At 43.2% G+C, this 26,381-nt stretch overlaps 1 protein-coding gene across 1 annotated transcript in view; it reads right to left on the bottom strand.

Annotated features, from left to right (window-relative positions):
* Positions 1-21,616, bottom strand: part of LOC114069098 (Down syndrome cell adhesion molecule homolog) — a 184,677-nt gene extending 163,061 nt beyond the window's left edge. The window contains exons 1-5 of the mRNA XM_027905653.1: positions 21,510-21,616; positions 16,165-16,443; positions 13,170-13,445; positions 10,330-10,626; positions 9,188-9,463 (exon numbers count right to left, since the gene is read on the bottom strand). Of these exons, the coding sequence (XP_027761454.1) occupies positions 9,188-9,463; positions 10,330-10,626; positions 13,170-13,445; positions 16,165-16,390 (1,075 nt within the window). The 5' untranslated portion in view covers positions 16,391-16,443; positions 21,510-21,616. The remainder of the gene's footprint in view (positions 1-9,187; positions 9,464-10,329; positions 10,627-13,169; positions 13,446-16,164; positions 16,444-21,509) is intronic.
* Positions 21,617-26,381: the final 4,765 nt, after the last annotated feature.

Genomic DNA, 26,381 nt, shown 5'->3' with positions numbered 1-26,381 from the left:
GAATTAAGTGCCTGTTTAAGAAGGGGAGCATGGGCCAGCCTCATTAGTGCTAACACAGGAAGATTTAAATTATGTTTTTGTGCCCTAGCAAGGTCCCCTGCACCTCTGGGAGACTGCTGTAAAGGAGGGCAAGGAGGGCTTCCACGCTGCTCTCCATTAGCAGAGGAACATCCTTAATTTCTTGCCCTCAGTTCCATGGGAGTTACGTTGGAAGGAACTGCTGAGATGATTCACTAAAACAGGGCATCCTGCAGATGGCCTGTTTCCTGCAGCAGCCTTGTGAACATGCTGCTCCTCTCCCATGGCTCTGCACAGCAAAAAGGAAAGTCATCCCCTGCTTTATCAGTATAAACAGTTCCCTAGTGGATTTTCTTCCAACAGCACTATTTCAGGAGCTGCGTCTACAATATAAAGTACTCTTGGCAGTGAATATTTATGGCTGATGCAAAATAATAACCACCAAGCTGTGCAGCCTCCTTGGGCAGCTGCATGACCCTGGATTTCACGTGATAAGGCTTCACCCTTCCCCTTAGTCCCCACTCCCCTGGTGTTAGCTGCCTCCTCCAAAAGGAGAGAGGGTTTAAAACAGCTGTGCAGAAAGCAAGAGTGCTTTTATGTCACGTCTCATCCATCCATAGAACCGCCTCCTTTCAGCCCCCTTTGTGAGGGGAAAAGCGCATGCCCTTATCATATGGAAGCACCTGGCAAACCTGGCATGGTGGGAGCTCAGTTCCCTGCCCAGGGGGATGCATTTGCTATTCGTTTTTTAAAAGATAAAACCTTGATTTGAAGATAAGAAAGCAGCTGCAAGAGCATATTAACACAACAAGCAGTTAACCCTCATTGATGAAGTGCTGCCTGATTAGAGGCCTCACTTGCAGGTTACATGTCCAGAAGTACTAAGCAGTTACTTTTACTATTCTTTTGGAACCTGGTCCAGAGCTATTGCCCTTGTTAAGCCCCTAAAATGATCTAAAATGATCTTTGTCCTCAGGTATAACTGGGAAAAGTTAAGATCAACAAAATCAGAGCCAAAAGTCACAGATTTAGATAACAGAGACTTCAACAGAGTGATCTTCGCTTCTGAAAATAATTCCCTTCAGCTCTTTGTTTTCACACTGGCATCCCTTTCACCTTCACCATGGACTATACATAATCAGCTGATTTTTTATCACCCTTGTGTTTCTCAGGGTTGATACTTTGGAGTGGTTTTGAGTGACGTGTGTTGTACACATTGATTTGAAACGAGGCCAGCACACTCCAAACCTGCCATGCACTCACAGTCTTGCTTTCTGTATGTACTTTTTACATGTACTGCTAGTAGCTCACACTGACTTGGTGAAGCAAAGTGCTTAAAATTCTAAGAGCAGTTTTAATGAATATATAGGAAAGTATTTCAAATATATTTGGCAAAACACACACACAGGAAAAAAGGAGGAAGAACATTCCACCTCCCAAACCTGAAGTGAATAAAGCTGCACTGTGAGAGAGGAGGGCTAACTTTTGATAAACCTAAGCATAATATACAGATACTCTATGAACTCCTTAGCTGAGGTTCTTATTCAAGAATTAAGGCTCATTTCACATTGTTTACGTAGTTCTTAAATAAAGGCATCCATGCACCAACTTAAATTGTGTTTGAAAGACATCAGACTGTGCAAAAACCCAGGGAGTCCTATTTTAGATTTAAGTGAAAAGTTTTATATTTGTACATAGTAAATCCTCATCATGAAGACGAGGCCAGCAGTGAAACAACTTTAACAGACATTTCCTGCAGCGTCAGAGGCAAAGTCATTAGGAATGCAGTACACTGGAAGTGTACTGCTGCAAAATAAAGCACAACTGCAGCATCCACATGGCACTTGTGAGATTTTAAAGAATGTAAGTCAGCTGTTTTAATGCAAAGACAACCTTGAGTTGCTCTATGCTGAATGGCAAAAAGAATTTACAAGAATTCCAGACTGTTTTGGTCTTTTCTTTAGGTATTTCTACAGGTTAGGTGCTGGGATTCTCACACAGGAGACATCCTTATTAAAATCCACATTCCCTTAAATCAGACTCTGCCTCTCCTTGCTCCCCATGCCCATTATGTGACCTGAGGATGACTGGTAAGGGCATTTTTGCAGGGTGTTTTGCACAGCTGCACGTTGTCACCCGTTCTCATCACACGGTCCTTGCGTGATTCCCGCCTGCGACAACTCTGTCACTCCGAGACGTCTGAATGTTTCTTCCTGAGGAAGCTGTGACAGGCTTGGAGGGATCCAAGCCCATACTGCGTGGGAGAGTGAGAGAAAGGCAGAGAGTGATGTAATAGAAGAAATATCTGAAGGATGTCAAGGGCAGAAGCTTTTTCTGACTCAATTTATTGGCAAGGTTCAGCCAGCAGGACAGATAAGATCTTAGATGTGTGCATGAAACCGAATTCACACGTGGCATAATCCATGCCACAGGCTGAAATTTGAACAGATTAGCAGATTGATTGATGACACAATGCACCCTGATCCCAAGAACCCTTGAAAGATTTCCCAGGATGTTTTTCCTCTTTTGTGCCTGCACATTTTTCGCTATTTAAACCAGCCCTCCCTGAACAGAAGTGCAATGCAAATTTACCAATAATATTTTATATATCAGAAAAAGCTAGATGTTTCCAAGGAAAGATGAGGAGAATCTATTCAAANCCCTTCCCTCTGAGGGGCTTCTTTTTCAATTAATTCCTGTTGGAGAAGTGTGAATAGCAGCAGGCTGTTTACATGAGAATGTGTCCCACGAGACTGATGACAAGAAAATCATCACTTACTACTGATGGCTTTTACTGTAGCTGGGAAAACTATTACTATGAATTGCATAATAAAAAAGGGAGATAATAACTCACTCCTGTTTTTAAAATGCTTTGGGATCTACTAAAACGCTGTAAAAGAGATGCTGCTATTATTATTACTTTACAGTTTTGCACTTCAAGGTTGGGTGTTGGTTTTTTTTTTTTTCCAATGGAAATAGGAAACTTCCAGATGGGATGGGTAATATAACCTCTTTCTTTGTTTGCCAACACTTCTCATCATAAGACTATTTTCATGTGCTTGCAGTTCGACTTTTGTTTGGATAGCATTTTTCCAGGCCAGGTGTCTGCCTCGGGCTGAGTCACTTCAGCTGGAAAGTTTCGGCTACAACTCTTTGGCCCTTTCCAAGAATAAGGTGTGAGAGTGGAAAAACAGAGATGCAGCGTGAATAAATTCTACTATAAAAATAAAAAAGACATTGTGAGAATCTGAGAAGTCCCACCAGTTAGCAGAAAGAATTTCAAGTTTGGCAGGGGTGGTACTAGCATCAGATATTCTCGCTGTCCCTATGAAAAGTCATCACAAGGGTGCCCAAATTTTGCTGTCTGAGTAAAACCAAGTAAATAAATAGACAAAAATCCCACCAGTGATCATATCCTGAGAGGACATTTTTCAGTGACTAACAGCTAAAATCTCCCAGGGTCTGAGTGACACCTCCTTCAGCGTCTGAGTTGGTTCAAGGCGCATGGGGCAGGTGCAGCCTGGTGAGAAGTGAGAAATCAGAGCAGATTTGTCTCTCTAGGGCTCAAACAGCTGCCTGTGACGAGCCCAGGGAGCATGAAAAAAGTTGTTTCAATGCAGACAGAAAGGAAGGAGATGTGGGGGCCAAGGGAGCAGCGTGGGGAACCAGCCTGCATTGCTGGGCGTGCAGTGGCAGCAGCAAGGGATGGAGCAGAAGCTCAAAGCGGCACACAGGGTAACAAAAAAAGGGAATTACGGAATTGCATTTGGGCCAGTGGAGGGATGTCAGAAGTTGGCACTGGGCTTGTGGTGGGATTGCAGATGTGGTAAGGGTTCGTAAAGTGGAGGTAGGAAACTGCCTGGGGATGCGAGGCCGGGAAAAGGGAACAGTGGGGTGAGGTACAGCACTGACAGAGACCAGTGACCCAGGTGAGGGGGAGACAGGCTAAAACCCAGTGGAGATGGAGAAAGTGAAGGCTGGCAGAATCACAGAACCACAACCAGAATCAGCTAGGTTGGAAAAGACCTCCAAGATCATGGAATCCAACCTTTGTCCAAATACCACGTTGTCAACTAGACCAGAGCTGCAGCTGGAGGCTGGAGAAAAGGTTGGGAGCTCCTCACGAAGGGCAAGACTAGTTTTGAGTCATGAGAACAAGGCAATGAAGAAATGGGATGACAAGGACTTGGGGGACACATTGATTTTGGAACCCAGAGCAGAAGAGCCAGGACTTGGGCAAGGATGATTTGGAGAAAATAAGGAGGACGGGTCATTCTGAGAAGGAATGAGCACAAAACGTGCGTCTTCCATGGAATATTCTTTTCCTTAGGATCTCTGACTCCAATAGTCCTTTGCCACTGGCAGATGTGTATGAACCCCACTGAAAAATCACAAGAGCCAAACACAGAGTGAGAAAACAGTGCTGAGAATAATTCTGCTCTTGGCAAGGAGCTGTGCAAGGCTAATCTCAGTGATTGCTTTTCAAGATGTCAGTAACTACTGTTTCCCCTTTGAATGAAGGAGAGGAAAGGGGGTTCAGTTTACTTTACAAAAAAAAAAAAGAAAAAAAAAGAAAAAAAAGAAAATTACATTTAACATTAGCCAAAGCAAAACATGTTAAAGAGGTATTATTACAGCTGGAAAGGCAAGTGGTCTGCAGGTATAGAACACCAGAAATTAAATAAGTACAGTCGTAGTTTCCCCCTGTTACTTTTGCATTACAGGGTGGGGAGTTTTCATGGCTTTGTGTCAGAACTCAGAACTGGCCAATTCATTTGTCTAAAAATTAAAAAAAAAAAAAGAAGAAAATAATGCCGAGATGGCTTGATTTCCAAAAAACTCTGCTAGGAGTCAGGCATGGTTCCAACACAGCTCTGTCTGCCAAGCAGAGACCTGCACGTTTTCCTGCCAGCTTATCCACTCAGCTCCCAGCAGCCAGGTTATGGGACTGCTAGATTCCAAATCCAGGTTTGGGGACAGAGATGAGGAACAGGCAAGGGTTGGTGGAGGGGGAGTGGGGCTGACCTGCCACATCTCTGTGGGATAGAGTTATCTGGAGTCTGCAGACTGCATGGGGGGCTGTGCAGACAAGGGCACCAGCTATTCCTAAAAAATGGGATAACTGATTTCATGGGGTGTCTAATTGATTCCTCTGATCAGCAGTGCAAAGAATTAGCAGGCCTAAGGTCGAATGGCACATAAATGCCCAGCTCCCAAGCAGCTTTTGGCTCCCTGACAGCCTGCCGGGTGGGAGGTTCTGAAAGCCCCACTCAGGTTCTCTGGTAGCCAGGATTTCATTTAAACTTCTTGTCAAGAAACTTTCTGTTCTGCTCTCCACGATTTTATCATGAATTTCAAACAATGTTTTCACTTTCATTTGGATGTTTGTAAATCCCAAAATACTCCACAGAACAGTGGAGACAGTCCTCTGGTATTTGATTACAGCTCATGCTGTTGCATATCTTTATTTAAATGCTGATTTTAGCAAGCCCCCATCCAAGACAGAACAAAGATGCTTCACGTGCTGGAGGATTTGGAAAGTGGGAAGTAAATGTGGCAGATGACTGCCAACAAGAAAAACCAGCTGTTCACCTAATGCAGATAAATGCTGCCCTGTAGAGCCGAATTCTGCATTCACCTTTGCCACAGATCTCTCAGATAAAGCTAATTAAATTACTTAAATCTGTCTTTCCCAGGGGGTTGCTAAGCTGGGTGATGTGAGTGCTCTGAAGAAGGAAAAGGAACTCTCAGAAGCAAATTCACTTCACTGGGAGCAGAGCTTTGAACATAGAAATGCTATGTAATAGCAGGTGAACTGGAAAAATTAGGCTGTAGGCTTCTGAAAACGAACATTAAAAAAATTTGTGGATACTTTTAAGTTCAGTCTGTGCCTCAGTTGCCATTTTTCCAAAGCGCTCCTTATCAACCAGGTGAGTTTTGAAAATGAACTTTTTGTTTTTGAAACATTTTGATACCACAGAGGTTTTAAGCTAGTGAGGAAATTAATAATTATGTCCTCAAAACAGAACATGGAGGAGGGAATAAAATACTAAGTAACAGCTCATTAAGTATCACCTATTCCGAATCACCCTTCAGGTGCTGAGGTCACCCAGGAAACTTGTAGCAGAACTGAGAGCAAACCAAAGGACTCACAGTGTACAATAATTCTCCCTCTGTTTCTCTGGAGAAGAAATAATTATACTGATGGTACAAGAAGCTGAACTATAAATAAGGATATTTGAGCACTGATAATAACTCCCCTTCCAATGCCATATTTTAGAGAACTTTTAACCTCCAGTATGTAAGCTGGGCCATATTTTGTATTTCTCAGTATCAGATATAAGTGCCTGAAATTCACAACATTAACTTTGGAATCTATAAAATGAAAAGGCAACGCACACATTAATAATATTTTACAGCAACAGGGCCACTTTTGACTCTCCACTAATGGTAGATAAAAAGACTATGTAGTTCTAGAAAACAATACATAGCCATGTAAAAAACCACTGTGGCAATACTGACCTCCAGATACAAGAGAAGAACCTTGAGAATTGTTCAGGTCTGACATACAAAGCTCACCTTTGACATTTGGGGCTCAGCATATGAGATCAGGCTATTAGTTTGGGTTTTATTTCCAAATAACAGTGTCCTGTCAAGGCCAGGGCAAGATGGAGTAGGGAGGGCATTTTGCAGCCAAATTTGGCAGCTCCAGATCAATAGACATGAGCCACACTGATATGTCTGCTTTGCATGTGCTGTGGACCGGTGGCAGGACCCGAGGGAATGGCCTGAAGTTGTGCCAGTGCAGGGTTAGGTTGGATCTCAGGAAAAAGTTCTTCTCCCAGGGGGTGGTTGGGCACTGACCAGGCTGCCCAGGGCAGTGGGCACAGCACCAAGGCTGCCAGAGCTCCAGGAGTATTTGGATGATGCTCACAGGCACATGGTGTGACTCTTGGGGATGGGCCCGTGCAGGGCTAAGGGCTGGACTCGATAATCCTTGTGGGTCCCCTCTAACTTGGCATGTTCTGTGATCCTGTGCTGCAACTTGCACGGCTTTGATGCACCTGCCTTGTGGAGCGTATGTGGGATGAGGCATCACACCTCTGTCACGAAGACAGGCTGAGAGAATTGGGGTTGTTCAGCTCCAAGAAGAAAAGGTTCTGAGGAGACCTTATAGCAGCCTTCAAGTACTAAAAGGGACTGCAAGAAGGAGGGGGACTTTTCACAAGGGCATGGAGTGATAGGACAAGGGGGAATGGCCTTATGCTGAAGGCAGGCAGGGTTAGATTAGATATTAGGAATAAATTCTTCCCTGTGAGGGGGATGAGGCCCTGGCACAGGATGCCCAGAGAGAGTTTGTGGATTCAACATCCCTGGAAGTGTCCAAGGCCAGGCTGGATGGGGCTCTGAGCAACCTGATGTAGTGGAAGGTGGCCCTGCCCATGGCAGGGGGTTGGAACTAGATGATTTTTATCATTCTGTGATTCTATGACCATATGTGCAACAGCATCTCAGCCCTCTGTCACTCTTCAAATGTGCCACATATTTATTAAAGTTATTCAGAGCATATTTAGTCATTGTTCAAGATTTCTGACCAGCCAATGGCCCTGGCAGCTGAATATCCAGAATTACAGCAGAACACCATCAAGGAATTCAAATCACTGACAAAAACTACAGTTCAATCAAAGTGGAGAGGGCTGGCAATCTGCTTTCTGGGGGAGGAATTGTCAGGTTTGGAATTGTAACCTAATGGAAGATAAAACAGGATTGCACTTGAGGTACCAGCTACTGTTCTCAGTACCTGGAATTGTTTTGATCTCAGTGCCTGAGCTGTGAGGATAGACTGCTGGATTTGTTTTGTCTGGCTACATTCATTTTGACAGTCATTTGAAGAATGGAGTCATTTAAGAGGCAGAATTCCCCACCAGATTTACCACGGTGGCCTGTTAATGCAGCAGCAACAGTTACTGATTTGCCATTCAGTTCCTAAACTGTATCAACAGATGTGTGATATTATTGTGATGTCAAGCAAGGTACAAGATATACGAAAGGAAAAGGTGACAGTAGGTTTTTGTGCCACAGCATGTGACCAGTGCCCCTGATGGTCTCAGGTGTGTGAGATGTCAAGCCTTTCAGAGTCCAAATTGCTCGTGGCTTAAAAGCTAATCCCCTAAACCTCTTGAAATAATTAGCAGTTGCATCAGTCCAGGCTGACACCAAAGGGCAAAACTACCAGAGCAGAAAGAAGTTAAAAGGTCAGGTATCTATAACAAAGTCATTTTAGTTTATTGTCCCCTGTATCTTACCTGAGAATGGATACAGGAAGCAACCTTTCTTACTTCCTCTCCCCCCCCCCAAAAAAAAAAAAAAAAAAAAGCTCAGGAAAAGTTCCTAAGAACTTCAGGAACAGTGAAATTATACCTCAATTCTTCCTACAAGTTCACATGAATTGCACTATTTAGGGGCCCCATTGCTCAAAAGTAGGTGCTATTGCAATCAGGTTTTCTGTCTTTTGTATCCTTATGAATAGGTCTGAGCATTGCCAATGTCAGAATAGTCAGGACACAATGCTAAAAAATTCCTATTCTCTATCTATTGCTGAAGTCTTTCAGGGCCATCTGAACATCCTTGTTTTGGACTATTTGAATAGATTTTTAGCGTCCTATTAGAATTTCAAGTCACATTTATTTACAGCGTTACCTTTCTAAGCATGGAGAGCACTCAGATAATCACTTAATAAGAGGAAAGCAAGGTTAATGTTTTTATCTCCTGTCCCTGCTTATTGGTAAAAATACAGACATTAAAATTCTCATCTCATTTTTTAAGAGCTGGAATGCCACTGGGTAATGAAAATATGAACTTTGTTATCCAGCAGAGAAAACAGTGAAACAGTCAAAGGTAGGGGACAAACCATTAATCTCCTGACTTAGTTGTTGCAGTGAAAAACTCTAATGGAACATTTGCTGCTGCGAGGCTCCCACTTGGAGAGCAGCTGAGTGAAGCAGGGTAAAAGTCAAGAGAGAACAAGGCACGGCAACCAATGAGCATCTGTGCCATCACTAAAAATAATCACAAATCTGGATTAACCTTCCTAAGTGCCGGGGGACAACCCTCGTGCGCGCTCAACTCTGCCTTCCCGTAAGTGATGCAGCAAATACCCCCGCCTCACCTTTCACCGTCACGTGCACGCTCTGGCTGGTGGACAGCTGGGGCTGAACCAGGACATTGCAGGTGTACTCCCCCTCGTCCACCTCCTTCTGCACGTCCGAGAGCTTCAGCGTCCCGTTGTTCTCAAACGCCACCTGGCGATGGTTGAACGGGAGCAGGTTGGAGTTCTTGTACCACTTGATGGAGTAGTAGGGGTACCCGATGACCCTGCAGTGGATGTAGGTGTCCCTCCCAGCGATGGCCGTGATGTTCTTCATCGGCCTGATGCTGGCTGGCCCTGCAAAGGGGAAAAAGAAACTCTTGGAGACAATTTAAAGGCACTTTTTCTTGGGGGAATGCGTCCGCGCGTTAATTTTTTTTCCGGATGTACAACTGCTGACGACATTTAGGGACGCGCCTCACACGACACTTCTAAGCACTCGACAGTTTTTCCTTTTAAGAGCTGCTTAAGCAGTTTCCCTAATCTTTATATGCTCTAGATTTTTCCTCACCCTGCAGCATCCATGCTAATTATGGGGGTGGGGGGGGAATACATTTGCACTTGCCTAACAAAATCTTTGACGCCTCACAAATTAAAAGGCTGAGTGTGATTTAATTAATGTGAAATACTAACATGGATACAAAGCCAGAATCCTGTTACACATGAGAACACTGACAAAATTAGTTTTTTTATATTTTTAAGTGTATGAAGTATAATACCAGGAGGGTGGGTATTATGCCATGTAGAGCCAGGAATTCCAGCTAAAGTTCTGTATGCATGAGTAATTACAAATGAATGTTGGACAAGTGAAGGAGGAAAGGAAAAGAAAAATACCCCATGCACAGCAGGACTAAAGTAAAGAAACTGTGAACTAGTAGAGATGAGTATAGGAAAAACAGACTTTAGAACACAAGCCAAAGGGTTCTGCCAGTATTTAACCACCCCATACCCTTTCTAGATGGGGCTGAAGAGACAGGAAGGGAAAAGAGAGCCGGGGGGGAAAACAAAGGAGAGGGGAAAAAAATCGGTAAGTTGGTTTTGGCATTCCAAGACTCATTTCATCACATGCAGCAATCTTCTTCTCCACTACAGTGAGTTATGTATGTTGTTTTGTTGTTGGTTTTTTGTTTTTTGTTTTTTTGAGGAGCTGATTTGACAAGCACCTCTTACGTTTATTCGAGCCTGGTACGGGACGACTCCGGCAGAGTTGTTGGCCGTGCAGCGATAAACGCCCCCGTCTCGGACCTGAGTGTTGGAGATGTTCAGGTAACTGACCACGTTGCCCTCAGAGGTGATGATCTGGCTGATCCGGTGGCTGCCGTCCTTCACAATGGGATCTTCGTCCAAAGTCCAGGTGATGGTGGGCAGGGGAGTCCCCTTCACGTTGCACATGAGGGACACCGGCTCTCCCGGGCTCACCACTTTCTCGCTGAAGGCAGAGATGATTTTGGGAGTTCCATCTGCCGAGGGAAAGAAAAGCAAGAGAACAGTGCTTACAAGCTGCAAAGCTTGTTCCCTTTATCCTGGAGCCTATCACATGAGCTAAGATCTTTCTTAGAGACGATGCAAACATGTGTGTTCCAGGATTTCATTACTGAGAGAAACAACTTTTAGCAGTTGAGGACTTAAATGACCCTTTGCTTATGGCAGGTTTCTTCTTCATCTCATGAGAAACCTGGTACTGACTCTGCTATAGGAAAAACACTTTAATGGATGGATCGGGCATCTATAAGTTATATGAATATAATTTAGATATATGTCATATGAACTTCTAAGTTCCTGCAGAAAACTCCTAAAGCCATGTACAATTCCTTACAAAAGACGTACAGCAAAACCTCAACACATCTGGGGTTTTTCTTCTCCTGGCAGATTTAGTTCCTTGGAGAGGTAAAGATGAATGCTGTTGCCAACAGCCAGGCATAACTTGCACAGGCTAATTCCACAGAGCTCTGCCAACGCAGTTTAGTCCTGACCCACAACACCCCATTTAGCAAACAGTTATATTAAGCTTTTCTGAACACACACTGCCAGTAACAGCAGCCAATTTCTTTCTGTGGTCATTTTGTGCTACAGATAAATATTTCCCTGAATGAGAGCATTCAAAAGCTTGATCTGGTAAACTGTCTTCCAATTTACTCAGCCCCTACCAGGCAAGTGAGTAAAGAAAATGGATGGATACAGAAACTTGGTAAGCAGGGAGCAGGATTAAACACTCACCTCTCCAGAGAGTTCAGTGGGGGAACATTTAGGAGTGCTGACATCCTGCTATTAGTTAGGGAAGTTCTTTCTGGGGTCATTCAATGCATGTTTGTTTTCCTTTGAAAATATTCCTTCCCAAGCTGTATGTAGATGGAATTTCAGTGGAGTTGGGAGCAGTAAGAACTCAAGGAGCAGTTTAGTCTAAAGATGGGTTTTGAAGAGCCAAGTGCCATGTAAACTAACCGACTTCGGTGTTCCTACAGCATTAGTGACTGCATAAACAGGAGGAAAAGGTGCCTCATCACCTAGAGAGGGGCCAAAGACACTTGGAAACTCATCTTTTACAGGAAGCTCTTTCAGGAAAAATCTGGCACATGATTCCCTACATAATAGAATTAAAAAACAGGGCTGCGAAATTCCCTTCTTTGCCACAGGGTAAAAAACATAAGCACTGGCACTCTCAGAATGCTGAAAGGCCTCAGCATCCCTGGAAGAGCACTTGGTTTTGTTTGATCTCATAATTTTTTCCTCTGCCCCCCTCTCTCTTTCATTTCTGTCCCACTGGTTGTGTGACAGAATCTTAATTAATTTATTTATTTTCATCCTCGACTCTCTTATTTTCCTTTGCTGTGCTTTAGATACTGTCACCCCTCAGAAAGCAGAACAACAACAACAACAACAAAAAGCTTTTTATCCTGAGAGAAAGCCTACACAGGACCAATAAACCTGTGAGTGTGCACACCATGTACTTCTGCCATCCCTCCTCCTCTTTTTTTTTTTTTTTCCTCCCCTTTTTTTAAATTCAAGTGACAGGCTTTTTTTTGAGATGAAAGCAGACATTATTTTCCCAGTGAGACCTGAGTGTCTTTGAAATCTTTCCTGCTGTTGCTCTCTGATAACCTGCACTCTCTCGACACCATGATAGATTATCAATATGCTCTTTAGGCTTTCTTAGTCACGGGAGATGGTTGCCGAGGTAACTTAGTCCAGGCAGGTAATCTCTTCTTTTCCTATAAAGACTCTAAAAATAGTGTCCATGCCATGCCTGCACTACAGCCTCATTAGTGAGCAGCCTTTGTACAAACTGATGACTCTCCCCACTTGGTTATCACGTAAAACATTGTGTCAGTTATTTAGGATGATCCCCAAGCTTTCAGCCAATAAGGCCTAACGGAAAAGCTCTGTCCAGGAGAGGTTTGGATTTGAATAGAGACCTGCTTGGGAAGCTGTCAGGGTAAAACACCCTTCCAGAAGATTTATGGCAAGGAGATCTGGGCTTGTTTTTCTTTGGAAGACTTTCCTGCCAGGAAGAGGCATCTTTCCCAGAGACAGTTTCAGATGTTTTCTCTTCTGCATTCCAGAGAAACTCTCCCTGGTATGAGAAAAAGGTAAGTCCTTGCAGACATGTTTGAAGGCCCCCACAGAGTGGGCTGGTAGGAACCATTAAAGCCCCGAGAAGAATAGGAGGCACGTGTTTGGAATGCTGTCTTTGAAATGCTGTTGAGATTCATGTTCTTCAAGTCCAGTGCTCTTGACCTTGGAAACACATTTTTCTACAACCCTTCCACTGCCTGGCACTTTGGGGGGGGTATCTGTATCTTCCCTCATGGAGAGACCTTTGCTTTTCAAATCAGTGTTTCCATTCTACCATTTTTTGCCCAGAGTGGGGCACCACAAACCCCACTGGGAGTCTGTGAGCACCCTCTTATTTCAAGGTTCACTTTGCAACGACAGCACCCAAGACAACTTATACATTCTTATGGATACCAGGATTGCTGGTAGAGTAAAGCAGGTGGAGACTGACCTTCCAGAACCACCTGGACATAGTCCTGGGCAGACATCTTGTCCTTGCGCACGAAGCACTGGTAAGCTCCCCCGTCGCTCTTGGCCATGCCGTCCATGATGAGGTTCTCCCGGTTGACTCCCGTGATCCGGACGTTGTTCCCGGGGTTGATGATTTCCCCGTTCCGGTACCAGGACAGCTCCTGGTCCTCGGTCCCCGTCACGCTGCAGGACAGGGACACTTGGCTGCCGACGCTGCTTTTGACTTTCCGGGGGCTGATGGTGGCTTTCAGTGGCTCTGGAGATTTAAATTGAAATAAGGGGAAATAGAACGTATCAAGTATAAATGTACGTTTTTGTGCAAGTAACAAATTAAGCCTCATTTAAGGAGAACGATAAAAACCACAGCTGCACCCTTCTAAAAAACCCACACAAACAGACAAACAACAGATGACTGTGTTCACTCTAAGAAGAATTTTGGCCACCAACATTCATGACAAAAAAAAAAAAAGAAAAGATCTATAGGGATAACCTACTCAACACATGATATAATCCCATGCCCAAAGAAACAGTAGGAGCAGATCCACAAGTAGCACTGTTGGTGCTGAGGGCCTAGACATGGCACTACACGTGTTTTTGGAGGGTAGGATGTTATTTCTCATCAGTTCAGTGTGGACCTTTGAACTGGTACAATAAGTACATTCCTGCAGATCATCTTCTGTTTTAGTTTTCTGCAAAAGAGGCCCAGTTTATGTGTTCCAAAACGACTCCCTGATGTGAAGCAGTGCAGTGTAAGCCAGTGATAAGGAGATCAGCTTTCAAGGGTGGAAGATGTTAACGCAGGTACACCCACGGATATCCATCAGATCTGTCCACATGGAAGTGTTTTAGTGTGTGGGCTCGCAAGATTTTCTGTTTTGATGTGGGAGGACGGCAACATTTTCAAGTCAGCCTTAAGAGGCAGTAGGACATACATAATGGAAGCTTTATATCATAAAAAAGAGGATGAAGTGTTGAAGAAAAGTCATAAACATAAATGCAAGGAAAACAATCTTTATCCTGCCACCTAACTGTTATTACAGAACACAGATTTCATCTCATGCTTTGTATATATTGGTTTGACTTCCTTATAAAGATAAGGGATTACTATCACCACTGAATATATCCATGTTTCCTATAAAAAGACCACAAAGGCTCAAAAAGTATCAATGACCCATTAAACAAAACAGTCACACTGGAGGGCATCACCAACATCCCAGAGTTGTGGTGATGCCAGTGAACCACTTCCTCCTTTGCAGAGGAGGGTAAAACTCCTTTTCCCAGCTGTTGCTTTTTGTCAGCTTAACACAGAAAGTATCTACTGTAAGTTTGGACTTTGTATCATCCCAGGTAGTCTGAATTCAACTCAATTTATAAACACACTGAGAAGCAAAGCTCCTCCATAATAATTTATGAATTGCTGATCTTTTACCTTGATTTTATTTAGCCCAAAAAACATGATGCGTATTTATTATTTGTGAAGGTATTTTTATGGCCTGAGCTGCTCAAAAACTTGCCCCATTTCAGTTCTCTAGTCACACTGCAGAGGTGGGAACGCTAGTTCACAAAGCATTATTTCTATTCCAGGAAATAATTTTTTGTTTTAACAGTAGAAGAACGACACTTTTCCAACGAGGTGCTCCTGAAGTAATAATTATCTTTGCAGAATTTGTGAAACATTCAGGATATTCACACATGAATACTCAGCTGAGCGGAGGTATGAGTACTCAATATTGCTGAACAACATGAGTCATGGCAGGGAGAGTTTGGCAGCTTTATTTATGAGAACATTTGCAATTTCTTTTTAAGCATCCAATTCAGGCTTCTAAATTACATATCCTCCATGTGATAAATTACATAGCTAGGCCAGAAATTGCATCTATTTGCACTTCTGATCGCTCAATTGGCCAACTAACTCATCTCTGCAGAGATGACTTTCTCTTGTTCCACAACTTTGAGAAGTTTAATCATTGTTAAGATAAATTAACAAGGCAGAAGGTATAGCAAGATAAGGCAGCACTTTTCCTGCTGAAAACACCCAAGCAAGAAGTGGTCTGAGGTCTTGGCTCAGCCCAGGATCTACTGTGGCAGGAAGGCCTACCCAGATATGACCTAAAATCCAATCAGAGGTTGCAAACAATGCCAGCTCTCTGTGAGGATTTACAGGTGGTACCATGGTAATGGTTTTGGTATTGAATTGTGCTGAGGCCAGGTTGGTTCACCAAACCCCAAACACACATCCTGCTTTTTGAAGTTGGGTGTGACAGATAAGCTGGTAGCCGGCCTGGAAATCTGTGACTAGCAGTCAGTCACGTGATACTATAAAAGTTCAGTCCCCTTTAATGCAGTCAAGTTCTTCTAACATAACCCTTTGTGGGATGTGTGTGTGGAGATTCCTCCCTTGAGTGGGGACACCCTACAAGGTTACTCCTCGAGGCTGAGAGAAAGAGATCTCCCCACGAGCGCTGGTATGAGTGAGTCACACCAAACCTCTTCTTAATGATTATTTGTTTTTGCTAGCTTTAATACAACTGCTTCGACAACTGCTTCAAAATAGTGCACTCTCCTACCTCATACTATACTACTAGTAATTTTAGCTTTAATGTTGTGCAGTGAATAATTCTGATTAGGTGATAATTTGTAAATATGAATCATCTACAATAACAAATCATTTTATTTGATTGTTTGTAATAACAAATTTGTCTGATTGTTTGTAACAATAAATAATTTCATATGGACATTCTCATCCTGCCGATCACTAAAACCGGCGGGACAAAAGCGGTTCGATCCCACCCCTGTAATTCCTTGAATTTAAACTGTTGGCGTAAGGTTAAGATGGGATTCAGCCACACCTAGACTCCTGCCTGATGGAGTTTAGGAAGCAAGGGAGTCCTTTCTGCACCTCGTGGCTCAACAGCAGGGCTTGTTCCATACATTTTTTCCCCAACCTTGTACTCCCCCTGCCCCACCACACTCACGTTTGACGTAGAGCCTCCCGACCATCTCGGCGGTGCCGTAGTTGTTCCACACCTCGCAGACGTAGCTCCCGGAGTCCGAGGGCCGCGTGTTCTCGATGAGCAGACCCGTCACCGTCTGCCTGAACCTGCTGTCAGGCTCCCAGGGGACGTTGTCCTTCAGCCAGCGGTACTTTGGTGCGGGGTGCCCTGATGCTTTGCAAGGCAGCTCCACTCGCTGTCCTGCCATGGCTTTGCGGTGGTCAAACCCATCTAGAATAGATGGAGCTGAATTCGCTGGATCTGGAAGGGAAAGAACCGTTTTTATTTATTTATTTTTTTTTCCAATGAGATCATTACAATGAATTCCCTAAGAAATGTGCACCAGAGGGTGGTTGAGTGCTGGAACAGGCTCACAGCCCCAAGCCTGACAGAGCTCAAGCAGCATTTGGATGACGCCCTCAGGCGCATGGTGTGACTCACGGTGTACAGGGCCAGGAGTTGGACTCGATGATCCTTGTGGGTCCCTTCCAACTCAGCACATTCTGGGATTCTGAGATTTTTTTTTTTGTTCTGCAGTTTTTGACTCACCAACTTAGTGTTTTGGGTACTACAGTTTGCCCCTCTGACCCAGCCATCATTCTGCAACAGCTCAGTAGTGGTGGCCGGGATCCAGCAGCACATGCTGCTAAAAGCAACTAACTCAGGGCTGCTTGGAAATCCTCTCACTGGATTTTTTCCAGGTGGCAAACATTCTGTTGGTCATCCATTCAGTTCTCTACCAGAGCCAGAAATGTGTTGCCTTAACAATTATTGCTACTTCTCTTCTAGGCTGAAGTCAGCACACTGTCCTTTCTTCTCGGTGGTCTGAAGGCTTTGAATTTAAGGAGCAATTTATTCCCTTGTCAGGAGAGAAGTGGGCAAAGGCGCAGGAATTTCTGTCTGCAGTCTGACAGACAAGTCTTTTCTTCTTCTCTGGAGCAAGAACTTATGGTGACAAGAACAGCTTAATCCTGCGTCTTTCTGTGCTTAACTTGCTGACAAAAGCAGCTCTCAAACACACTTGTGAAGCACCTGCCATGTATTTGTATATCTCACAGATGTCTGGCAGGATTGCCTTCACCAGAGGTGCATGTACCCCACCAGAAATACTGCTCTGTTTGGGCTTTTGCATTTTTAAGTTTGAAAACTTTTGTAGACTGAGGTTGACATGATTTACAGTTTCTTGCAGTGGACTGGAAGCCCCCCCCTGGAGCCACTGCAACATAAATACTGAACAGTAAATCAACAAATATTCATCAAAGCATTTTCTCGTCACACACATCCACTTCGTTAAGAGTTCTGACTCAGAAACTTCACTTGCTGATCAGCTCCTATCTGACACACTGATCTCTTTTTGGGTGTATCTACATCACAGTTGCCTGGGTGTAGGCGTGACTGTAACAATTTTGACATTTTCAGGTGGTCTTTAACTTAACAAACTCAAGTACTTCTCACAGGGCAGCTGCAGCAGGTCCCTCTTAGGAGCTGGAGAGATTAAAGGAGCAGTTCATGCTTAATTCAAGCTACTCCAGCAACAGCATAACCAGTATCTGAGCTAGTTAGTTTAAAAGTAGCTTAGATATATCTCCATGAATATATCACCATGATATATCTCCATGAACTGCAGCCACTCCTGGGAGGTGAGGGCAAATAGCTCAATGCACTATGGGAGTTACGCTATCAATGCAGAAACCAAAACTGCGATGTTAAGAAAATGGAATAAATTAATTTATTTCGTGAATATCTAGATAAAAAAACCTAAAAGCCAAGTTCAGTGAAAGGTGGCAGCAGAAGTTTCTCTGCTCTCTAGGTGCCACTGAAGGCAGAACCACATCCAGTTGATATCAGCGTCCTGTCGGTCTCATTAGAAACGCGTCAGCCACCGGTTAAACAAATAATTTTGCACGCATCAGCGGCCTCAAGGTCCACATTTGGCAACAGGATGTGCTGTAATTTTGAGCTTGCCATGCTGTCTGTGTCTGGCTTAGTGGCAGCACAATCTGCCAGGACTCTATTGGGGAGGCCAATGTCAATTTGACTAATTGATTACCCAGCTCTTTCCTCGCCTTCTGGGTCATCAGGCAGCTCTGCTTCCAGGGCAGAGATTCCTCCGTGCAGCCTGAGGAATTAACTGAGTCAAGCTGTAAGCAGGGAAGAAACTACAGCTCTGGCTCTTACGAAGGCGAAATCAATTTCTTCTGTTGAAAATAATAATTAAATAATAAAAGAGTGGAACTGGCAAAGGCATTGTCTGTGCGTTCCTGCTCACACCAGAGCACCAGTCCCTGGGTCCTCTCTCCCAGGTTCACTTTATGTCACTCTGTCCCTTCTCAAACTGAGCCTTGGCAGCAGAAGCCCAGTCTGGATTCCCACCTGCAGAACAGCTAAATTTGGATTTGCCTGCATACTTCAGAAGTCTTGATCCTGTTCTTATAGAGGAGGTACCTATGATGTATTCAGGGATACACAGAATGATTCCAGTGACCTGCTTTCTTGCACCTTGCGCTTCTATATTTAGATGGGCAGTAAAAACATCTCTTTGGGTTGTCCCTGGAACAAACTTATTTAAAGCTTACACTTGATATATTCCAGTTAAAAAAAAACAAAAACAAAACAAAACAAAGCCACAAATGAAATCCCAGGATTCATTCACAATCACCTGCAATGAGTCAAAAAGCAAAATAAGATAAGCCAGTTATGATACGTGGTATTGACTTTTGAATTACTATTTTACTATACTTTAATAGTTAGCTGCAAAGGACTTCTAGCAAGGACAATGGTGATAAACTAAGGCAAAATACTATTCAAAAATATTCTATCCTGTATCTTCTTTAAAGGTCAGAGGAAGAAACTCATTATGCTTTCAAAAATCGTAATGATTTTTGGAGTGTGGAGGTTGAAAAGCACTAAAGAGCCTGGGAGCTGGGATTCATAGCAGGACAAAATTGTTATTGGAAAAGCACACTTATAATGGGTATTAGAAGAATATCCTGTTGCATGTTAATAGCCTTGTTTTTAATTTTATTTTAAAAGTCCGTGTGATTTCTAGATGTTCTTTCATTAAATTGGCTTTGGTCATAGCCACACTAATTATTCACATGAGTATTTGCTATTATCTGTACATTGCCTTTCTCACTCTTAAAATCGATAATGAAGCTTAACTTTTATTAAACACGTGTCCAAGAGACTATGATCAATACCCTCCACAAACTGTTTTATCCCCCAGAAAGTGAGGAACACAAATGGATGTGAAAGGCAGGCAAAAAGGTGGGTGCAATGCAAGTAGACCTTTCACAACTATGTTCATGGATTCTCTGATCTCAGTTCCTGAAGGTAATATAAATTCCAGTAAAGAAAAATGAAAACCTATTAGAGAAATACTAAGAGGCAAACCCTGCCCATGATTGCTGCTCTTGTTCAGTAGATAACTAGGACTGGAAAATCAGAGCCCATTCTAGCTCTGATTGAGAATAATTAATCCCATTTAATTAAAAAAAGCCAGCTATTGCACACAGGTCAAATTTGCCATTTTGGTTTGGTCTGTGGAGGAGAATTGAAAAGGCAACTCCATACACAGGGCACAACTTTTAGGGTGTTTGTCCTGAATTGCAAACAAGACAGAGCTTTCATTTTCCCCTTTTGTTCAGTGAAATAACTGGAATTTTTCCTGTGGTAACCAAGATACAACAAGCCTGATTTTATTTATGTTACCACTGGCTCAGCCTTAGCATGATTTCATTCGGAAGCAGACCATATTATGGAGCCAGCCAGAAGGATAGAACCCTGCCTACCCTTGTAAGACCAAAGCAGGCAGACTGTTGTGCAGGAAAACCACTTCTTCATCTGGCTGGGAAAAGCAGTTTTACCTGCAGGAAAGGAAGAAACTCCTGGATCTGACTGGTAAGTGATTCTAACCTGAACAATTGCATCATTTTTTTTTTTTTATCATTAGTATATTGAAGTGCTGAATTTGTGTGTTCAGAGGACTCCAAAATCCTTCAACAATGACCATTTTGGAGGAGGGCAGGAAGTATGTTATTAATGCAAGACCTTGTGCTCACCTCTGCCTCCCTTAGGGCTCCCAGCAGAGGGGGTGGAAAGTTGAGACCTAATCACTATAGAGTTTTATTCTGACAAAAAGACCGAAAGAGGAGAGGGTCAAAAGGAGAATGACCTCAGTGACTGTCAGGTTGGGAAGGTCACTGTACCCTCTGATGGATCTTTAGGGAAACTCAGTAACAGGGAAAAGGAGAAAAAGCTCTGTGGGGCTTTCAGAGGGATGGTGGGCATGTTTTCTGTAAGGCAAGGATACAGGGAGAAAGAAGAGTCTGGGATACAGCCCTTAGTGAGCTTTATGGATGTGGGAAAACAACTCTGGATTTGCCCAAGTGCAAACACAGGGAAATGTGGGAGAGGAAGGGGAGATGGAGAAGTGCTAATCCTACACACAGAGGTGTTTGAGAGCAGCTTCCAGACTCAGACCTGGAGTCATCTCTGGGACCTCCTCTTGCTGGGAAAAACTGTGGAGAAGCTGGGATTGGAGCAGCACTGTACTGACACCCCAAAATGTTTGGTGTGTGTGTGTGGGGGGAACCCAATAGTCCATCACATAAAACAATCAGAAGGTGATTTACAATTACTAGGAGAAGCTAAAATACCCCAACTACCTTCTCATTTTCCCATCTGCTGCACAAAGCCACTTGGGGCTCGTGGCTCTGACGTGGGCAGCCACCATCTCATCCTGAAAATGCTGAAATGCCCCTCAGCTAACCCGACTCCTGCAGTGGAAGTATCTACCAGCTGAGCTAAATGAATGTCCTGACCTCTTGCTATGTTTAACACAGGGAAATGGGAACTGTGAGGCAATTCATCTCACCCCAAAGTGGGCAGCTGAAGTAGATCAGGTCACCACCCCTGAAAGTCTTCCTTTTCCTTGATTCTTCTTAACAGGGAAGTCAAGGTGATTAGATACTTTCCCTGAAAAACTCTACTTTTGATGGGATGAATCCCACCCACAGTCCTTTCATAAACTCCTCTAAACCTACTAAAAATCACCAAACTGTCCAGTGCACCCTACGGGCTCTCTGGACATATCTAACAGGAGGTGAAAAACAGAAAGAAAGGATTTTAAAGTGGGGCATTTTATTTTATTTTATTTTGCAGCTGCAGAAGCTCAAAGCTCACCACTTCTATTTGACAGAGAATGTGGGGTTTTGGTGCATAAAAGGCCCAGGAACTTTCCCTGCCAGCTGAGCACACCAGAGAGAGAGACATACACACACACACACACACAATGCTTGATTTAGCAGGGCACAGAAAAGAATCACCTGATACAAAAAGTCTTGCACTGTTGCTTTGTCGTGTTTCTCCAGTGTATCTGTGCCTTGTGATACATCGGTAGTTGTACAGCCCGTCTTCATTCTGTACGTCTAAAATATACAAGGCTCCCGTGGATGTGATGAGAAATCTAGGTCCTGGAAGACACAAAAGTTGGCAGGGGTTAAAATATCTGCTGCACTGGAGGGTGGATGACACAGGCCAGAGGGTCATGGAGGTTTCTTTTGTCCAGTCTTGAAGCTGCCAATTGTAAGCTTAATAGGTGCTCATTGTAAAGGTATTAATTAATGTGTATCATTTGCACTTTGTGTGCAGAAAGGTAGGAATCTGTAAGGAAAAGGCGAGGAATGAAAGAAAGAAATGTGCCACAGTCTAAACGACAGTTGAAAAACAATATAAGAGGCATCTGAAGTAAAATACAGTGTAAAGAACCAATGGATTTAATTCAGTTTAATTCAATATTGCAGAATGAGGTGACGGCAATTCAGCAGCAGAGCTGGAGGTGTTAGAAAGACAGTGAGGTTGTGCAAGCCTGTGATACCAGCAAGGTGAACAGCACCAGTGTGAGGAGCATTCCCACCCCACCCTGCCCATGTTCCTGGGGGTTAATGTATTCCAAGCCTCGGCAGGGCATGCTGAGCTCCCTCTGCACCTCAGGAATTCCGTGGCTGAGCCACTGGCAGAAGATGAGTTAATACATAATAATATAATAATATTGCAGTCTGTGATTAGAGAAGCAGGGAGACAAACTGCATCTAAAAGAAGGGCTTAAATAATCAGCACAGGATGTGTTATTTAAAATCCAAATATTATTTTATTTTTTTAGTTCTACACAGAAAAGTTTGTTTGAGGGAGAAAATTAGGCCAGCAAAGCGGCTGCCCCCTAAAATTGAACAAGATTCATGGTCAGCATTTCTCCCAGTGTTCACTCAAACTGAAAGTAACATAGTTTAGGTTTTCTTCAAATACATTTTTTTTATTATTAACTCTAGAATACGTGGGAAACGCCGTAGTACCTGTGGTCACATGCTCAGTTTTGATCATGTGACACCTGCAGAAGTGCCTCTGCTCTGTTGTAAATGCCCACTCTAAAAGCAGGGACGCCAAAAATCCTAAAATCTACATGGCTCATGTTTACTCTGAAGTTTTCCCCATCATTCAGTAAATAGAAGTAATGTGTCTGGAAAGCATTGAAAACCTGGGCCTCACCTGGTTAATCTTTCCACTTTAAAAATACTGTAGTCTAAGCTCAGTGTGCCTTTCTAAAACTCTTCCATTGGGGAAAATATTAATACATTTTCTTTTTTTTAACGTCTTCTATTTTTTTTTCTAGCAGCTGGTAGCTCTCACAATATAAATACCACTACCTATGTATTATAAAATACACCTGGCTCCAAAATTTGGGGAGAGAGTACACCAAGATGAAACCCGTTATGAACTAATATTCAGTAACATCCAGTAAGAAATAGTTCCTTTTCTTCAGAGCTCTATTTGAGCAATGACTTTTTAATAATTAAGTGTAGTCAGGATGCTTGCTCACAAATGCATCAGTGGGAAAGCAATCCAACAGAGAGAAGACAGAGAGGAAATGGTATCATTACAGAGGGCAATCTCCTTTAAACTATAATATAAAAGAAATGGGAAATAAAATTAACAACCTTTTAATGTCACGGGACAGGACTGACCCCTAGAGCAGAAAATATTGAATAAAGAAATATCAGCCCACCCCTCCCACCTTTGCATGCATATTGAATTATTAAGTAACCACACCAGGGTTAAATAACTGGTGAGCTTGTTTAGCCTGGAGGAAAAGGAGGCTCAGGGGAGACCTTATTCCTCTCTGCAACTCCCTGACAGGAGCGGGGAGCCAGCTGGGGGTTACCTGGCTCTTCACCCAGGGAACAAGGGACAGGAGGAGAGAAGAAGGCCTCAAGCTGTGCCAGGGGAGGTTCAGTTTGGCCATCAGGAGGAATTTCTTCATGGAAAGGGTGGTCAGGCATTTAGTAGTAGTGATAAGTTAAACCAATAAAATATAGTGTAACTCCTAGATATAATGTAGTATCCTATTCTAAGTGTTTCTTTTCCTTTCACGAATATATTCAATTGCTCGGAACACCGACTGTTTACAGTGCTCAGAAACACTTGTGCCACCCTCTCTTCTCATCACAGCGTCTGTACCCTTTAACAAGGTTTGCCTTTACCCCTAACTTTAGGTTAGAAGGATATTTAGGATTTTGGTGTGAAAACCACGAGCTGCTTGACTTTGGTGCCACGAAGCGGTTTCTGCACCCCTGAAATATTCGTGAAGCAAACCCACCTTTGCCAAGGAATATGTTACAAGAACTACAGGTAATTGAAGCGCAGTTGTCTCCCTCCTGCTCCGTGGGCAGCCTAAAATGACAGCTTCAGGAGATGGGAATCACATTTAAGGGCTTTGCTTGGGGGATGCAGCAAAGGCGATCTCTTCTTGTCGTTGTTTCCAGCTGTGTGAGCATTAACCAGCTCTGCATTTCAGACAGCACAGACGTGAGCTTGCCCACAGCAACGCCACTCTGCTGCCAGGGCTGCCAGGCTGCTGTGTGTACCATGCAGACGTGTCCTCTGCAGCCCAATCCACACCTAAATCCGATTTTTCCAGCTGGGATGTAAACCCCCCTCACCAAACTGTGCCGGGGTGGATGCCGGCAGAGAGGCTGCTCTCACATCACAGGACCAGGAACACGTAAAAAGGTGCTAATGGGGGGTGGTTGTGACTGTTTTGGTCCCTCCAGCGAATCTGCACATGCTGTGCATTTGTGTCAAGTGAGTGGAACCCAAACAGCTGAGAGGCAGAAATGTGCTCCCTGTACAGAGGCTTCCTGGAGCTTTCTTTTCCTGGGGTCCATTTTCACCTTTGCTAAATATACATAATTCCATTTCTGCAAAGAGCCACACTGTTGGGGACTCCTAGCACACACAAGTTTGAGATCACACAAACGTGGCCAGAGCTTAAAAATAAATTCCTTTGTCTGTGCTTTTCTAAAGCTCTCCCTGTTTTGAGATCCTCTGCACAGTTTTGAGAAGTGGTCTATACAGGCCATCATTAATGATTAAGTCTGTCTCTATTTGCAGGATAAGAATGAAATAACTATCACAAAGTAAGTCAGAAGATCAAATTCAGAGCTCCCCTTCAAAGTGCTGAAAGCTTGCTTTTGTCAGTATTTTTACCTTGTACCTGTGATTGCTGCTAATATTTGCTCTGGACTCACATCTGGGGTGTGGATTGTGGATGTGGATGAGGATGTGGAGTGGCTACTGTCAGGCTGATGAACATATGTAGATTTGTGGTCTATTTCCAGATCCCATTGTGCTGATTTTTATATTTATATTTGCAAGTGAAGCCTTCCCTCTCAGCCCTGGCAGCGAGTTTCCTCAGGTGCAGTGCTGCATCTGGGTCTGGGAGAGTGGGCACACTTTATAAAAGCCTGCCACTTAATAAAAGAGGGTTTTGAAAGCTGTACAGAGCCAAGAAATTGTTCTGTGTTATCTTGCTGTATTTTCTAGAGAAGTTATGAACATACTAGAGCTATCTAACGCTGCTTAGATCATCTTCCTCCTGGAAATTACTCAGGCAATAGTATAATAAAACCTTCACTTAAAGCATTATCTAGAGATTTTTTGCCTCACCCTCTTTAAAGATAACTAAAAGTAAATAGTTATTGTCACATATCAGATGTTATCCCACATTTCTCTCCACCAGACACTGTGGATAATTGCAGAGCTAAAGCTTTGCCTTTTCCTCTCTTCTCCTTAATATATTTTGCATACTTATGTAATGCTTTAATAACCAACCCCTCCTTCTGCTGAGACAGAAAAGATGACAGGGAAATAAAAGGGGAAATGCCTGTAATTTCTGTCAGCTCCTAAACGGGGAGCATTTTCATTAAAGCAGACAGGCTGTCAGCTGTGACAAAGCCCAAGTGTTGAGTGTTCTGCCTTCTGTACTTCAAAAAGTGTTTAGAAATGCAGCAGGATGGGGATCGACAGCCTCTCATTGCCCTGTTGATCCAAGGGAGTGCTTTTTCTTTAATTTAATCGCTCTTGCTTTGCTGTAACAAAGTCTAATTTTTTTTTTGACTCATCTACTTAATATGCCAAATAAAGATTTTTATTTTTTTTTTTTTTAATGAAACATCCTTTCAGATAAACTGAAGCTTTTTGTTTGTTTGGCTGTTAGCAGGCTTCAAGAGAGGAAGACAGAGAAGCCTCCTTCACACCAATTAAAAAGAACACTGTCAAAATATAGCTCATAATTCCCATTTATTATTCCTCCTCGGTAGTGTTTGTATTAATGCCTTGAAAACTTGATTATAATAATCTCAGCATCTGATTTTCAGAGACATTGAAATCTTTTTTTGGCTTTCAGTGCTTGGGGTTTTTGAAAACTTGGTCCAATACCTGGAATATTTTTCTCATTCAAGGAGTTCAAAGGCTGCCATGAACCCTCAGTACCTTTTGCCCTGGAGGTGCAGGCAAGCATAGTAATATATTACTACTTAAAGTAGCATTAAACTTAGCTAAAAATAATATTTAAACCCAAGTCCAGGTTGGATTGGGCATTGAACAACCTGGTCTAGTGGAAGGTGTCCCTGCCCTGGTGGGAGGTTGGAAGTCAATGGTCTTTAAAGTCCCTTCCAACCCAAACCATTCTGTGATTCTATGAACATTTAAATGTCTTACAGAGAAGCTCAGTGAGATCCATGGATAGATGCACACAAGTTAGTGAAAAAAAAACATGGAATGGAACCCATAACTCTTTTTTCAGCATCCCATCTGTCATTGGCACATAACTGCCTCACTGTAAGGCTGGAAACAAATTACGC

Source organism: Empidonax traillii, unplaced genomic scaffold (genome assembly GCF_003031625.1).
Source record: "Empidonax traillii isolate 1590-97213 ecotype Southwest subspecies unplaced genomic scaffold, ASM303162v1 scaffold1189:size291722, whole genome shotgun sequence".
NCBI lineage: Eukaryota > Metazoa > Chordata > Aves > Passeriformes > Tyrannidae > Empidonax > Empidonax traillii.
The sequence above is the reverse complement of the archived record's forward strand: the minus strand, read 5'-3'. Positions and strand labels throughout refer to the sequence as shown.